Genomic DNA, 17,947 nt, shown 5'->3' on the forward strand with positions numbered 1-17,947 from the left:
TTTCAACACAGTTTCATTTCTGTGTACCCGAGTCTGGTAGTGGAACTTCACAATGCAGGTCAGGAAATGTTCAAGTCTGGCATGGCCAGAGAGAGAGAGAGAGAGAGAGAGAGAGCGAGAGACAGAGAGAGAGTGTGTGTTTGTGTGTGTGGGGGGGTGGGGGGTAAAACAAAATCCCCACAGCAGAAGTAGCCAATCCATGTAGACAAGTCATGTGTTCATGCAGGAGACTGTAGGCAAATTGACACTTCGCCGCATGACCATTTTGCTCGACAAAAAGAAAAAGGTCGTTATTTTCCAACTGGAACTAAAGTGTGCTATGATATGATGACACATTTTGAAAGTTTCGTACAACAAAGCCTTGAAGGGCATTCAAGTGGTTGTGTGGCTGACCTGTAGCTGACTGTTATGGTTCTCACAGAGCAGCTGCATGAGTCTCAGGATGGGTTTCATGATGGTGATGAGGACGCTCATCTCGCCCTCCTCCTGGCCCTTGTCGGCAGCGGGGGCGACGGTGGAGCCCTCGGCCGCCGCTTGGTGCTCCTCTGCCTCGGCCTCCCGGCGGTAGGTGGTGAAGGCTTTCTTGGTGACAGTGGTGGCCTCAACCAGCTGCTCTTTGACCTCTTCCGTCACCAGGGCAACCACCGCTACATCTTTGACTGGACAAGACAAAATGCTACCACAGGTTATCCAATGCCTGGGGGCTTATAGAGTCTGAAGTCATTTCTGAATTCCCATAGACTATTTTTTTTTTTATATTGTGTCAAATAAGAACTGTGTTCCAAAAATAAACAAATGATGCCGGCTGTTACTATCGCCAAATTAGTTAATTTCTTTACGATAGTAAACGACACAGAGCCACCCCCCCCGACAATATCGCAGAGACAGTTTGTTTATATTTGGCCACAATTCTTATATGAGACGATTCTAAGACGTTATTCCATATTGAGAAATTACTTTCGCAACCCGGGGGATGAGCATCGGGACTATGGTACTCTTATTGGGTGACAGTGATTAGACTTCTAGAAGAGGGCCGTCAGATAATGGGTGGGTTAAATGACCCAACTATTGCTATGTGAACACATATGTATGCACTGTATGCAGTACATCATTAGATTCTATCCAGAGTAATAATTCCCTTCCCCAGTGTCCCCTAGCACAGTGGTTCCCAAACGTTTTCGCCTGTGATCCAAAAGAGAAATGAGATTTTTAGATTAGAAAAACACAACGCTAGATCGGCTATTTTCACTACTTCTTAAACATTTGTTTTCTAATTTATGGAATTTCTCGGATATGATTTCTACATGAAATTACAGATTTTTTTTATTTTTATAATAACATTGTTTTGCTTTTTTGGGAATGTTTTTTGAAAACAAAAATAAATAAAAGGTACCCATAAAAATGTGTCCACGACCCACAAATCGATCCCGACCCAGTGTTTGTGAAGCAGTGCCCTAGCAGCAGGGTTGTGAGTGGAACCATTCCCTGACCCAGTGACCAGTGCCCTAGCAGCAGGGTTGTGAGTGGAACCATTCCCTGACCCAGTGACCAGTGCCCTAGCAGCAGGGTTGCGAGTGGAACTATTCCCTGACCCAGTGTGGGGAACCAGTGCCCTAGCAGCAGGGTTGTGAGTGGAACCATTCCCTGACCCAGTGTGGGGAACCAGTGCCCTAGCAGCAGGGTTGTGAGTGGAACCATTCCCTGACCCAGTGTGGGGAACCAGTGCCCTAGCAGCAGGGTTGTGAGTGGAACCATTCCCTGACCCAGTGTGGGGAACCAGTGCCCTAGCAGCAGGGTTGTGAGTGGAACCATTCCCTGACCCAGTGTGGGGAACCAGTGCCCTAGCAGCAGGGTTGTGAGTGGAACCATTCCCTGACCCAGTGTGGGGAACCAGTGCCCTAGCAGCAGGGTTGTGAGTGGAACCATTCCCTGACCCAGTGTGGGGAACCAGTGCCCTAGCAGCAGGGTTGTGAGTGGAACCATTCCCTGACCCAGTGTGGGGAACCAGTGCCCTAGCAGCAGGGTTGTGAGTGGAACCATTCCCTGACCCAGTGTGGGGAACCAGTGCCCTAGCAGCAGGGTTGTGAGTGGAACCATTCCCTGACCCAGTGTGGGGAACCAGTGCCCTAGCAGCAGGGTTGTGAGTGGAACCATTCCCTGACCCAGTGTGGGGAAGCAGTGCCCTAGCAGCAGGGTTGTGAGTGGAACCGTTCCCTGACCCAGTGACCAGTGCCCTAGCAGCAGGGTTGCGAGTGGAACTATTCCCTGACCCAGTGACCAGTGCCCTAGCAGCAGGGTTGTGAGTGGAACCATTTCCTGACCCAGTGACCAGTACCCTAGCAGCAGGGTTGCGAGTGGAACTATTCCCTGACCTTTCTTCTGTGCAGGTGTGTCTTTGTCAGGCGGCTCCTCCTCCTTCTTCTTGCTGCCCAGGTCACTGGTGTTGACCGTCACCGTGGCTTTGATCTCCTGCTGGGCCAGCTTCATGCGCTCGTAGAACACCTTGAAGAACTTCTCCGACTTGTTGTCACTCGTCAAACGGATGAAGAATGACCGCTAGGGATTGACAAAACAAAACAAAACAATGTTCAATGTTGTTGTTATTCAGGTGTCATGTATATGAATTGATTGCATAGGGCCAAAATGGAAACAAGACCGCATGGACCTTTTTTGGTGCTATCCCTTTTTGTGTTCTACTGTACTCTGTTGCTGTTTTTACATTTCTGTTTAATAAACTATTCAATCAATCAGTGAATCAATCAATCAATCAATGTGTTTAGCCACTAACCAAGGCTCAATAGGGCATGGCAGTGGGGGCCATTTTCTGGTTCCATCGTTCAGGACCGGTTCATTTTTCCCATAGAAAATTCATATCAATTAATTTAAGCCTAGAATCAAGCCATATATATAATATATTATTTTTGAAAAACAGCAAAACAAAGGGAATTTATTAAATATAGTATATTATATATTCAAAAAATAATAATCTAATGTGTTATGGCCATGATTTACCAGGATCCTGGATGGCTTGATTCTAGACTTGAAAATAATTCATATAAATATATTTGGAAAAATGAATGGGGTCTGGAACGATGGAACGAGAAACAATCGCGGCAGAAGGGTAGTAAACAAACTCACGATTTGCCACTCACTTTATGCATGCGCACACAGCCACACACACACACACACACACACACACACACCCTACTGAACATTTCTCCACTCTGTTGACAGCCAGAGGTCCTGTACGTGCAGTGGAGTTACATAAGCCTCTTCCTCTACTGCCAAGTAAATACCCTGTAAGGCTTCACTGTACTTCACTGTTCTCACCTGGGTGTTACACCATCTGCTCTGTGTCCACATTGCTCTAGCTGATTACAGTACATATACTGTACATTCCCGAGTGTTCATTTAACCCTGAAAGTGTACACGGGTTCCAAATGGACCCTCACAGGTGCATTTGATTCCATGTGTACACTTTCAGAGTAGAAATTTGATAAATTAACGCTAAAATGTACTGTGTATGGACAAACGCATACAGTATGGAGTGCATGCAGACACACCCACTGTAGCCATCTGACCATGCAGTCACACAAAGATGTTAGGACTCACACGAGCGTGTGCATGCACGCACGCACGCGCAGCAGAGACAGGTGCTCATACAGTGTGCACAACAGACAGACAGCAATGTTTTGGCCATCATACTCCATTCTGGAGTAAACTGTGGACTTCAGCTGTTATAGACCTTGCTATAGACTGTGTAAAGTGTTTATCTTCCATGGATTTAGGGTCCCGTGAAGCTGTGGAGGAGGAGGAGGAGGAGGAAGGACTTCTGCCCGTAGGAGTGTGAACACAAAGGGAAATCTTGTTTCAAAAGGCCTGCATGCAAAGTGAACTCATTCCCTTTTGCCCGCCACAAACAGGCTGGTATATATCCTTTCCTGTCCCATTGTTTTCCTCTTGACAATCCCTACTTACATAAGACCTGTAATCAGCTGAGTGGTTATGTAGCGTGCACACAGCGCCTCAGCTAAAACACTGTTACATCAGCCCACTGAGGGAGGGGAGGCGGCGGGAGGGAAGGGGAGGCGAGAGGAGAGGAGGAAAATCCTGCCCTACTTTTTTTGGTTCCAGAGTGGCACGAATTGAGTGCATGGTGTGAAGAAGGAGGGGTTAGAAGGGAAGCGGGTGTAATGGCAAACTTATCGCATGCGTGCATGCATACATTCTGGGATGGTTCTGAAAGCACGTTATGCAACTGTCTTTCCGGGTTGAGTTCAAATAAGAGAATGGGAGGGTGGTGCATGAATACAGTAACAGTATAGCATAAAAACCTTTTAATAAAACCACTATGAAATAGAAGCCATTACAGATCTAATCTTATCTGCCCCAAAGGCGGGAGCACTTGACACTGAAACGGCAATTGAGTCATGTGAGTCCATGTTGTTTTCCCTCACTTTCTTTAACGTGCCATGTTTGCTTGTTTTTCTGAACCCTGTTTTGAGTCGTTAACATAATCCTGTTGACAAGACCGGGTCATTCATTGATAGTGATCTGATTAAAATCTTACAGCGGGCTTATGCAAGTTGGCAACAGAGATGGCAGCAGCAGTGCCAGAAAAGCGACTTTATGACATTAGTGCGTTCAAATGACGGGACCTCATGACTGTGGTCATAACAAAGCAATTCCATCTCCCATCGGTTACATTGCACTTTTGCAAGCACCTGACTGGCATCAATTTGCAGAAAACAACACGAGTGAGAGAGAGAGAGAGAGACCCAAGAGAACAGTTTGGTTGCTGTCCTCCCACTGTGTGGCGTGTGGAATCAGGAACAGGAACTCAACTTTTTACTTACTGTACAAATCACAACAAACACAGTTGCACAGAACACGTACACATGTAAAAACACATTCTCTGGACTTTGTATCGAGCCCAGAGTAAAGACACAGTATCCAGGGATACCCAGTTGTTGGCAAATAAGAACAAAGGGACAGTTTTGTGTTTCGCGTTTTTCTACAGCAGCAAACGTCCCCCTATCCGTATTTATTTTTGAACACTTTCCCATCAAAAGACAGCACTGCTGCTACGTACATTTCCAAAAATCGAAGCTTCCGTGTGTCTGACAAAAGGCAACAACATCAAAATAACCAACCAAGGTAGAGGAATTGCTGCCACAACAGCTAGCTTCAGAGAGCTTCGCCAAGAAACTGCTCTGAGCAGCAACCTGCTGATTCATTCCCTCCTCAGTCCTGCAGTCAGCCAGAGAGTTAAGCATGCTACTCACCCCACCAACCCCATCACCCCCCTGAAGAAGCTTTGCCTCCTGTACATCCCACTGTAGAGCCACTAAGCCCCCTGAGAGCTGACCCCAGGATCATGTACAGTGGTTCTCAACCTGTGGGTCGGAATCCCCAGGGGGGTCCCCACATGATTTTGGGGGGTCCCCAGATGACAGTGAAGTGACAATTTAAGGAATTTTAAGACGTTTTTAATATCCCCCAAAAAAGAAATAGACCATTACTGCATCCTATCCTATACTAAAAAAGCAACTAGTGAAACATTGGCCAGATTGTCAAATAATATAAGAAAGAACCGCTGTGAACTTGTAGATCTGCTATTTTCATAATATTTATCTGTGGAATGGAGTCAAACAAAATGTAATGCCTCAATTCCTACAATTCCTAGGTTGAGAACCACTGACATACAGTATGGCAGGTTTAGATACACTACAAACACTCACAACGCGCTGCCTGCAATGCATGTGAGATCGTAGATCACCTCAAATAGCCCATGCATACAGGTTTAAAGTGGTTGAACAGAGTTTTGTACGATATTAAACACATTTTTCTGGGGACTCCCTGGAACCCCTATCATTATCAAGGAGCCCTGGTGGTCCCCGGACCCCCACTTAGAGAAGCACTGCCCTATAGGACAGCCATGCCAGGCCAGAGGAGGGGGCCTCCTTTTCAGAAAACAGGGTCACTGCATTCCTCTTTTCCTTCCTTTCCTACGCTTTCAGCTGCCGCCAGGGCTTTTGGCATCAACAGGGGCGAGTTATGTAAGATCTATTAATACTGTCACCCCCCCACCAGCACCGCCTCCACCCCACCACCACCACCCACCACCTTCTCCCTCCCTCCCTCCCTCTCTTTCACCCGTCTCCTGACAGCTCGCTGAGTGACAGAGCTGTAGCTGTGATTATTGGAGGGCCGCTGTAGCTACAAGACCACGCCACCAACCAGCTGGTAACCACGGAGATGCTGTATGTGTACATTCGGTACAACCAGGTTGTATATAATCTGGTTCAGACAGACAGGCATTCCGGAGTAGGGGCTGGGCGATATGATAGAACTAGAAAAAAAGTGCCCTTCTGGGCACAGCTCTCCACCAGGAGGATAGGAGTGTGTGTGTGATGTTTGGCAAAATGTTTAGTAGTAATATAAAAGTTTTTTTGTTTTGTTTTTTTGCAACAATGTTCTTCATTTTGTTGAGGAAATGCAGAGCCAAATCACTCATAGCATCTCTGAGGATAGAATTCTGGATGAGCAGGACATGTGTGGCATTTTGTACAAAACGGGCTACTCCTGAAAACTTTGGAAGGCAATCTTAGCCAATCAGTGTAGAATCTGAGAAATCCAACAGGCTCGTCTTGATCACATTACTACAGAGATAATGTGTACGGATTTGCGTGAGTTTGGATGAAATCTGTGCGACTAACATAAACAATGTGTTTTGAAGAAATCGGCCTCATGGTGGCGCTATAACCGGCAGATGTGGAGGGATGCAGGGAAAATGTTTTTCCATGGCCTCTAGGGAGTGCGCATACATAAGTTGTATACAGATCGATGCAGTTATAAGTAAAAACAGGAATTGCCCTGTTATAGCACCACCGTGAGGCTGATTTGGATAGAAATATCTACAGAAATGTGTTTTGCCTAAATCGGCCTCATGGTGGCGCTACAACAGGCCGTTGAGGAATATTTGGGGCAGAGGTTCTCGTTGGCATCCAGGGAGTGTGTGTGCAAAGTTTGGCATGGATTGGGCCAACGGTGCCGGAGATTAGCTGATAACGGATGGAAGGAAGGACGGACGGACTATACTCTCTCCACATGCCTTCAGCCTGGTGGAGACAATCAACATCTGAAAATAACAGATTTACAAGCTCTCACAATGCGCTGCAATGCTACATATTGTGAGCATGTAGATTAGCTATTTTTGCACGCCAACATTGTACGACGAAGTATAATACATTGTTAATTGGTTAATCGGACTAATCGACTTAGGCCATTATGAAAGATCCATCTACCTAGTTGATCAAATAATATTACATATAATACATTTTAAAATTATTTAAAAAACCCTGCTTCTCGATATTATTCGATTAACCTAAATGAGCAGGTAGACACCACGCGTTTAAATGCTTAAATTGTAATTGGGGATGTCCTGATCGCTCCCGATCAGATTCCGATCATTTGATTTTGAGCATCTGCCGATATCGATTTTTCCCGATCCGATATTTATATTTTATAGAACACTTTTATGCCATATCACAATAGTACAATATGCCAAATCACAGACAATTTCCAGTCTAATATCATGATAGATATAATTATGATAATTCGATGTCCCGATCACATTTTTTGGCTCCCGATCCAGATCATTTGAAAATGACGTGATTGGCCCAGATTTCCAATCACCCTATCCAATCGGGACAACCTTAGTTCTAAATGATGGTTTTGATATATTTCTGGATAATTGCCCAGGCCTAGTTTGGGGTGAATGCCACCGTGGGATGAGAGCCTGGATGCATCTGAGCTTTGCATGGATTTACCTGATTAACTGAACAAGCCTATTTAAAGCATGTTTTCGTGTGGTTAAAAAAAATTTGATACAGTAACAGGACCGAAAGGAAAAACATGGCAGCAGCCTTCCTGTTTGAAAGTGATCAGAAACCCCCTCTAACCACCACTCTCTGTCAGGAAGAGAATGCTTATCCTGATGACGGCAAAGGGCAAGGCCTCGTATTGCAGGGCAAAGACTATCAAAAGAGGCTTCCAGGAGGTGTCTGAAAAGTGAACCCGAAACAAGAGGCGGTGGGCGGATAAATCAAAACCCGAAGCGGCTGACGGCAGAGCACAACAGCGTGCTAATATAGAGTAAGAGCCATGGCACCTGTTTGCTTGTTAGGGTTAAAGGGTGCACTGGGAGGGGAATCTTTTTTAAGAGCTCCCTTGGATAGATCGTGTGCGTGCTCGCACGTGTGTGTATGTGAGAGAGAGCGAGAGAGAGAGAGAATGAGAGAATGAGAGAGAGAGAGGGGGGAAAGGCATTTGTCAATGAATCTAGAGTCTACAGTAAGTCCTGCTCTCTTTGAAGATGCTGATCTTGAAAGATAAGACAAAGTGCCCAGTGCCCATATAAAGGTTAGGCCTGGCTGTCTTGTACAGCTGGTAGATTTAGCCACAGTACCTTCTTTGGTAAATGAACCTTTTAACCCGTTACACACCGGCATTCGGAAGCCGCTATTCCGACGCACTGCCATTCCGATGTGCTAAATACTAACCATGTCCCTAACCATGACCCTAACTGCACGTGGACACCACGTAGTCGTTATGGCGGTGTGTCGTAATGCCACACATCAGTTATTCCGGACACTGGATGCCACATTGTGAAATCAGACATTTATATAGGACAGTATAGGGATTGGCTTATTTTAATCGCTAACAAAGTTACTTGATATGCGGCTCGTAAACGAAGCGTTGGCTTCAGCGCTGTTCATTGTGTGTATGTCTGCTATCTGCATCAGCAAGTTATAGTTACACCGCGGCACCTGATAAGCTGTTTTGTGATGTCACGCATATAGCGGCGTGAGCTGTGAATGGTACTTTACTTTTACAGACAAATTCAGTTCTATATGACTTGGCCTTCGGCCATGCTATAAAAAAAACACAGCTTCAGAGGACAGCAAAATCAGAACATTGTCTGCAGAGGTCAGTAGGCCACTAAATAAAGCTCTACAGGAGAGTATTCTGTCCGACTAGCCTGCAGCCATCGCTGCCCACTACTGCTGCTGCTGTAGTGTTTGGATCAGCTTCCAACACAGCCAGACTGTGTGGGCAGCACAATCTCACTGACAATCTCTCTGACTTGATGAGCATGGCATGGCTGGCTGGCCCAAAGTAAGAACCAGGGAAGGAAGATTAGACATGAAACACGAAACATCCAGAGACACAAAACGATGCGTTGTAAACCAATTTTCACAATTTTCGATTGTATGTGAAAACACAGTCACAGCAATTATGTTTCAAGCAGCTGTAAAGCACTGTTAGGACTCAATTCAATTTCCCCCAAAACGTGCATACACGTGCGTGCACACACACAGTGGAGTGGATGTACCAAACAAAATGTTGTTTTATTGTTTGTTATCTTATCTAGTTCTTGAACGCATCTGTGTCACCTTAGCTTAACCACATTAAAAAGTTTGTAGATATGCAAAAAAAAAAAAAAAACGTGAAAACGTGTGCAAATCTTTGAATATATATTCTTTCACAGCAAACTTTTTAAACTCATATCTTTGCTTTTGGGGGGTCCCTGGAACAACATATTTCCAGATGGGGGTCGGTGGCCAAATACAGTACAGTAATCTTGGGCTCCTTGACAAAATAGTTTGAGAACTACTGACATAGGTCTTTCAGAAAACTGTCAGGATTTAGAATGCATTTTGTAGAATCTGGTCTCAGGTCTCAATGGTCTCAATGCGAATAATATATATGACCAATTATGAAACAATTTGACCTGTGCTCCTGTATGCAGTACCAGGGTAAAGCCCCTAACTGGCTACCAGTGAACATCCCTAGAGAGAGAGAGAAGACATGCTGGTTTATTCTCACACAGCATGCAGGGAGCAGGCTGGCATAAAGCTGCCATGCCAGAGGTGTGACCTGGCCCACTTCCTGCTGCCTAACTAAAGCCTGACTTATACTTGGTTGCGCGCTGGTGTGGTGCACTGAATATAGCCAATCTACAAGCTCACAACGCATCACAAATTGGAGCATTTTGAGCTTATCGATCGTCTTATTTCTTGGCGAGTGACACGGCTTACAACCAAGTGTAAATCCGGAGTAACGCTCTTCCTGCAGGCTGCCACGTCCAAATAATCCCCACTCCTCGTCTTCCCTTGCTCCCCTTACCCTCACGCAGCCTTTCCCGGAAAATGTGTTGGCTTGGCTACGGTTCTGGATTACCTCAAAAAACAAACAAACAAAGTGTTTGGAGAAAATCTGTGGACATGTTTTTGTCCTGCTTTTCATTTGGACAACAAGAACCCCTCTGTCCTCCAACAAGGCATGCTGCCCAGTGTTACGTAAGAGGGAGAAATGTGATGCGTCTGCTGATATGTTTTAAATTCACCCTGGACCATACATGATCCCGCAACAAAGCATGCTTGTCCCCAGAGGAGGAAAAACACCTCACTGAAACATTACCACGAACGGCTTTGAAGTGCTGCATCCTCCTTGCTTTAAGATGGCCAAATAATAAACAACCCTGGCTATGAAGATTCCTCCCAGCCAGTTATTTCCCTTAAGATCACAAATAAGAAGCCAAAGATACTGAGGCATTATAATCAATAACAATACAAATTCTCTCACCCAGGCAAATACTTCTTGTCCTGTATAGCAGGGGTTCTCAACGTTTTTGGCTGGGGACCACCGGAAATGCTTTGGCAATGTCTCGGGACCCCCTCCCGACCCCCAATATAAATTGACTGCTACAATAACAATAGTTATAGAGACAATACACCATAAATAAATACCAGATATGAAATCAGATATAATCAATAGGGAAGGTGTATGCATGTACTATGTGTACCATTATGTAAACTCTTCATTACCATTTCCAGCCATTCAGTTGCAAAAAAAAAAAGAGAAGTGGGGACCCCCCAAAATAATTTGGCAACCCAGGGGTTGAGAACCCCTGCTGTATAGCACAATCACTATGACTAATAGCAGTAGTTTCCCCATGTAAATATTCTCTCACACTCTCTCACACGGTTAGAAACATTATAAACGAAAAAATACAAAAAGTCTAGTATCCTTGCCTGGGCTTGGCAACCGCAAAAGACAAAGGTGCCGTTAACTGAATGGGATGTGCCAAAAGGAACAAAAACAACCACACCCAGTGGAGATTTACCTGCCAGGCTTCCATCAACACTAACTCTCACCTGACCTGCACCAGCACACAGAGTACACAGTGTGGATGTAATACTGACTATATGAACAGCATATATACTCCTATAGGGTCCATTGGGTTCCCAACTATGAATCATTAAGCTGCGGCCCCCTCAAGGACTCCTGGGGGTCTCCAGGCCCCACTTTGAGAAACAGTGCCCCAGGGGCCTGTGTGTGTGTGTGTGTGTGTGTGTGTGTATGTGTAGGGGGCTTTGATTGCACAGCGTGACGCAGTAAAGGAGTCCAGGTGGAATGTCAGGAGTCACAGTGCTCTAGGGTCTAGGCATTACTCACCCAGGCAGGCAGCCTCTTATGTAACAGACATCATGTGAGTGCCTTTGTGTACACTGTCTGTGGGAAGCCAGGTAGAAGGGCTATGCAAATAGGAGACTATTATGCAAGGCACCCGTGTTTATGCAAGAACACACACAAGCAAGCCTGCATACATACAAAACAGCACACGCATAGAAGCGTGTACACATGCACACAAACATCAGCTTTTTGTGCTAACACAAACATTAAATGCCATTGACAATGAGAGGAGAATTTACGTCGTATGTGACTGAGCAAATCGACATGTTACGTCATGATGATGTGCAATGATAAGACCGCCTCTCACTTCACACGGGTGTGATCTATTTTTCCCCATAAATGAATAACCTACTTCGTCAAACTACAGTGACACACGCAAAAATAGCCGATCTACAATCTCACAACGTGCTTCAAAGTGATGTCTTCTGAGCTTATACTGTAGATGTACTTTTGCTTTTTGTGTCTTTTATTTATTTTTTCTTCAGAAAAAGTATTAAGTTTGGGACTAAATAATAAGTACATTGGATCCATTATAAGTCCTTTTAGTGCAAAGTAACAGTTTTGGACATACAAGGTTTCCACCCAAAAGCGACGATATCCATACCCGTAACCCCACACACGCTAAGCTGGGATAATGAAATTGCCCTGCAATCAGCATAGGCTGCTCCCCTCTCCACCTCGCTGTGTGAGGTTAGCAAAGATTGGCGTTGCTGTAGCAACCTCGGGCTGGCAGTGGGGAGGCGATGACGTACGCACACGGCTGCAGAGTTTGCTCCTCTCCAAGCAGCCCCGGCCGTGAGCCAAAACACAATTCCTGTTCCTCTGGCACTCCGGCGTCTACCACCCGTACCCTCACTTTCCCTTTCTCTGGGAAGCTTTTCTACCTGTGGGACACAACTCAACTTAACTAGTCCCATTAAGAATCCTATCGCCGAGTTCAATCTAATTAACCCATTTAGACCTGAGGTCTAAATGGGTTAATTAGATAAATAAAATGTTTTCTAAATCATGACAGTTTTCTGAAAAACCTGTTTCTATATCAGTGGTTCTCAAACTAAATTATATGTAATTGGCCGCAGAACCCCATCTGAAAATATGTTGTTCTGGGGACCACCCAGAAGCAAAGATTTGAGTTAAAAACGTTCACTGGGAAAGAATGAGTACTTAGGCGTATTTAAGTAGGAGTACTGTACTTCAGTCCAGGTGCAATGAGACTGAATGGAGAGAGAAATAAAAATGTTGCTTTCAGCCTTTCACTCACAGAGAAACTGATAAAATGGTCAATATTTTAACCTAGGTATGTATACCATGGCCAGGTACAACCAAAGGTTCTACCAAATCTAAAAATTAAAATAAAGGACAAGTATCAAAGTTTGGCACACATTTTCATGATTTCACGACTAATAGCTAAAGTATAACATAATGCTTAAAACACCAAAAGAAGTTCCCGTCCAGAATGGGTTAACTGTACATTTATTGATTACTAATGTTCTAATCCTGGGTAAAAATCACATTTATGCACTCGCAATCCCCCTTTGGAGTAATGGCCCAACCTCTTCGGAAGCAAAATTACATTTTTGTTTATATCCCACTCATGCCTTCCTGACCTTCTCAGAGACAGAGACACACACACACGTACCTGAATGACAGTGTTCCCGCCCTCCAGCAGTGCAATGGCCAATAGGATACTCTCCTGGAAGATGCGGTCACTAGTGGCATTCATGATGAGGTCAATGACTAAGTCAGAAGCCCCTTCCTTATCCAGGTGGCACTGGACGTCTGCCAGGTTGAGATCAGCTCGCCCTCCCACTCCGGAGCTGACAACTATATGGGCACAGAGCAGGAGTTGAGAACAAATGCACGTGGTTTGGAAAATAACCATATTATGCTTGGTGGATGTTTTTATGTGCATTGCAGTACACATTCATTGCACCATGTTTCTTTCAGAAAATGTGACCATTATTGTGAATGAGATTCTGAACAATTTCAATTAATCTGTGGATTATTTGACTGATTTAGTTGATTATTACTGTATATTAAATTAATGTAGACCCTAAAACAAAAGTAAATAAAGTACGAAATGATAAACGCTAATTACAAGTTACATCTTCACTATGGAACATCTACATCTTTACTAGCAATGAAAAGCATAACTTCCCCTTAATATAATATGGGGAAAAAGCAAGCATTCAAATTTTGGTCGTAAAAGTTATATAAAAGAACATTTACACGATACATCACAAAATATATATATACCGTATTTTGATAGCAAAAATTATTATTTATTTTCGGTCAACTGACTAATGGCTTATTGACCCTAGACAGCACCACTAGACAGACATGCAGCATTAGCATGGCACAGCACAGCGTTCTGTGGCTGGGTGAACAGGTGCATTCATGACCCATTCCAGTCAGGAGCACTGCTCTCTGGTCGCCTGGCAACAGCACGGCCTCAGTTAGGCTGAGCAGACGGCTTATATCGTTGCTGTCGGGCACAAAACTCCTATCTCCCACGTTTAAAATGTTTATGTTTTTGTCATAAATGAATGCCCTCTTTTCATCATGCAAGAGTGTTGTACGAAAGAAGTGAAAAACCCCCCCCCCAGATATCTACAAGCTCACCACGCATCTCATCTCGACGTGTTGTGAGCTTGTAGATTAGCTATTTTCAATATTTTATATTTGTAAAATATTCCAATAAAGAAACCGAAGTGTTTTGGACATACAAGGTTTCGGGCCAACAGCAGCGATATGCTCGGGGACAGGGAGGTCTAAGTGCTTCAATGAGGACACGGCCACGGCGGCGGCCAACAAGAACATATTATTTTCTCCGTCTTCAGAACCACGGGAAGTGAACAATGAGTCACATCATTGATTGAAGTCTGTGAACAGCTCCATGAAATTAATAAAATGGCAGTTATTTTTATGGCCCACCCGTTGAATTAGCCAATGTTTCAAATGAGAGGACGACAGATAGCCAAGTGGAATATGAACAATTGTACTGTAGACCAGTGGACCCGAAACCAAGACAGAAATGTGTCCCTCTGGGGTCCAAACTAGTGAAATCAGAAGGAAGATCTACAAGCTGAAGATTGTAGACCTGCTATTTTCACGACTTTATATTTTATTTTATTTTTACAAACCAAAAAAAAGGGGATATTTACTCGTGACCCATAACAATGTTTGGGCTGCAGACCCACAACAGAAAAGAAAGCAAATAATAGTTACATAGACACACCTGTAGGGGCCTTTCCATTGGCTCCAGGGGTGACTGGAGCATTGCTAAAAGTTGTGACACTGTCTCTTCTCCCGCCAGGTTTGAAGTTCCCATAGTAGCGATTGACCAGAATCTGCCGAAGGGCTTCTCCCTATCAGAGATAGCGGACATTGGGAGCTACATACTCAATAACGCTGATCATGACAAAGGAGCATAGTTAGAGGCTAACATCAATGTTATTGAACCACTGTCGTACAAGGTTACAAAAGGTTGTGCAAACTGCTGATATTCTGTTTGTTTAGAGTTATGCAAGAGAAAGTGACAAAAGGCTCACATGGCTACAAGTATTATTTGCAAAATAATGGTAAATAAGACACAAATGTCCTCTACTTCTCTTCTCAGAGATGGTAATACTGTATATGTGGCATGATCTATTGTTCCTCTCTCTGTTCCAACTAATACTGCCCTAGTCAAAGCAGAAGAGGAACACATCTCATTTTATTTGACGCACTGACCCCCAAGACCTGTTGAGTAGGTCAAAGGCCACACTCCCACAATTCCCATGGTTTAACAAGCAGACTGGACCCACTGGACCCATGGTGGCTCGGTCACTCATCTGAACGGTTCAATGCGGACTGAGACTTGACGGGCTTCGGCTTTCCTGTCAGCTGTATGTCACGTGAAAATACACTCTTATCGGTGGACTGTTAGTAAGCAAAAGTGGTCGAGCGAGCGGCCATGCCGGGGAAGTGTGCGAGCCGTGCAAGGGCTCCAGGGATTGTGTGCATGTGTTTGGGGGAGGCCAGAGCAGACCAATCCACAGGCAGATTGCTCGGTACAATACCTACCCTCCTTTGGTCCTCCAGTTGCTTCTGGGGTTCGTTAGGATCAAGCTCCTTAAAGGTGTGGTAAGTTAGCAGAAAGCAAAAAAAAAACAAAAAAAAGGAAGAAGAAGAATCAAATAAAAAGGGAGGGTGTTAATACAGTGCACATTAGTGTCTCTTTCATGCAAGCAGGGAATTGGGACAGGTTACATCATGCAGGTAATGGTAATGTGTCAGGGCAAGAGTGTGGCTGCGGTTATATAATCTACTGTTTGTGCCCAGTATATATATATATATATACTGTGTATGTATGTATATATATACTGTGTATGTATGTATATGTGTATATATATATATATATATATATATATATATATATATATATATTAGAAATGTCCCGATACTGTATCAGTATCGGAAAAGTATGGGATCGGCCCTTATTTGGTCATAATCGGATCATATCGGTATCGGCGAATAGCCAGTCTAACCACCGATCCGACACAGGGGTAAGGGGTTGACACTATGGCAGGTGAATAAAATGCTGGGGCACGTGGAGTTTGCTTTGGAGTTGCCCAAACTGCAAGTGGACTTGAGTGGATTTGAGTAAGTCTGCTACAAACACAACACAAGATATATAGCTATAAACTGCACTATTCCCGGTCAGTGATCTTTTTTATATTTGTATTATTATAAATATTATTCTCTGGTATCGGTATTCTGTATCGGCTAACACGGAAATTGTGGTATCGGGATCGGAACGGAAATGAAAGAAGTGTATCGGGACAAATACACGCGATAAAGATAAATATATATACATCTCTCTATCTATACGATAAAGATAGAGATATACATATAATACACACACAAGTGTGTATATATTGTATGAACTATAAAGTAGTGACATTACTTGCAAAAGAAGTGATGAAAAAAACCCACTAATTACATAAGAGAATGATAGCCTGCCAGCCGGGAGAAATACAAGCCATGAGAGAGTGAGTTAGAGAAAGAGAGAAAAAAAGGAAAGAAAATGGAGCCCTATCCAGGTTACATAATGGAGCTAGTGCGCTACTGACACACTATAAGCCCCGATGTTCCAATCTGCCATGGAAAAACACCTCTCCAAGGCTCCAAAAACCCATGCTGACAGATGGTCAGGAAACTGGGCTTCGTTCAAAAACCATGGGGTGGATAGGAGGGTGAATGGAGGAATGGAGGAACGAGGATGAATGGAAGAAGGGGAGGACAAAAACAGACGTCAATATGTAGTCCATTTCCATGTTGGGGCTGATATGTGTGTGTGTGGGTGTGTGTGTGTGTGTGTGTGTGTGTGTGTGTGTCAACAAGGCCCAAAATAGAGGTAAGTTCTAGATAAGATGCAAGAGGGGGCACGATGGTAATGGGAATGAAACTATAGGAGGAGGCATGATCTGTGATCAGCAACGGACCATATTGGTGTTGAACACACCTCAGTCGGGACCTCAGGCTCAGGTGGAGGTGCCAGCTGAGTGGAAATAAAAAGTTACTGTTAGTTGAGGTGTTTAAATGGCAGGTTAGTGGTACAACATACTGTATATTCTTCTAGACCAAACACAGGGTCGGGACCCATTTTTGGGTTGTGGAACGATTTGAAGGGTTGTTGTGAGTAGTATCTTTTATTATTTAAACGATTAAAAAAAATGTTCTAAAAATAAATCCATTCATTGAATTCTTTTTAAAGAAATATAGTGAAACTAGCAGATAAAAAAGGTCACAAATAGGGCTTAACTGGTTAATTCATAATGTAATTTTTTTGGTTCCCGAGGAGACCACACACAATTATCTTCTGGGTCTCTGCTGAAAACGTTTGGGAACCTGGCCTATTGAAGACTGCCCTTTAAGCACACAGCCATTTGATGGCTCTGGCCCGGCTACACTTCACCCGGTTACCAGTCATGTGCCTGACAGTAATAAAAGCGCATGATCCAAAAAGCCAAGGGCAATGACAAAGAGGACAACAAATGTGTTATTATCTGACATCTGATGTCTTGATTACACTGTCATGCTTAGTGTTTATTGGTTCCATATAATGAAAGATACTGTGCCCTAGAATTCATGTGCATTCAGATTATACTGTGCAGTATTAAACACATTGTAAATGTTGAGCATTATTAACTATACTTAAACCCTAAATAACTACTTAAACCCTAAATAAAGTTGACCAGACGCTCGCGGCCCCACACCCCAACCCCTCCGGCCCCACCCCCCACAAGGCCCCCTCCTTATCCTCACTACACTAAATAACTTTGCCGAAAATAGCCAGCCTACAAGCCCCCAGGACCACGGAGGATTATTGAAGTCACAGAAGACTGGTGGCCAAATGTGGTCT

General features: G+C 44.1%; 1 protein-coding gene across 7 annotated transcripts in view; it reads right to left on the minus strand.

Moving 5' to 3' along the window:
• Window positions 1-17,947, minus strand: part of itpr1b (inositol 1,4,5-trisphosphate receptor, type 1b) — a 112,218-nt gene that overhangs the window by 31,822 nt on the left and 62,449 nt on the right. For 6 of the 7 annotated variants that reach the window (XR_013966014.1, XM_080792512.1, XM_080792515.1 and 3 more), the window contains 4 exons: window positions 14,780-14,909; window positions 13,181-13,365; window positions 2,373-2,556; window positions 394-659 (listed from right to left, as the gene is read on the minus strand). Coding sequence is in view for 6 of the 7 variants with exons in the window: in XM_080792512.1 (XP_080648638.1) it covers window positions 394-659; window positions 2,373-2,556; window positions 13,181-13,365; window positions 14,780-14,909 (765 nt within the window). In the remaining variant the exon portion in view is untranslated. The remainder of the gene's footprint in view (window positions 1-393; window positions 660-2,372; window positions 2,557-13,180; window positions 13,366-14,779; window positions 14,910-17,947) is intronic. The other variant, XM_080792516.1, reaches the window with a different exon arrangement.

This window comes from Protomyctophum bolini (genome assembly GCF_963924005.1).
Source record: "Protomyctophum bolini genome assembly, chromosome: 2".
Lineage (NCBI taxonomy): Eukaryota > Metazoa > Chordata > Actinopteri > Myctophiformes > Myctophidae > Protomyctophum > Protomyctophum bolini.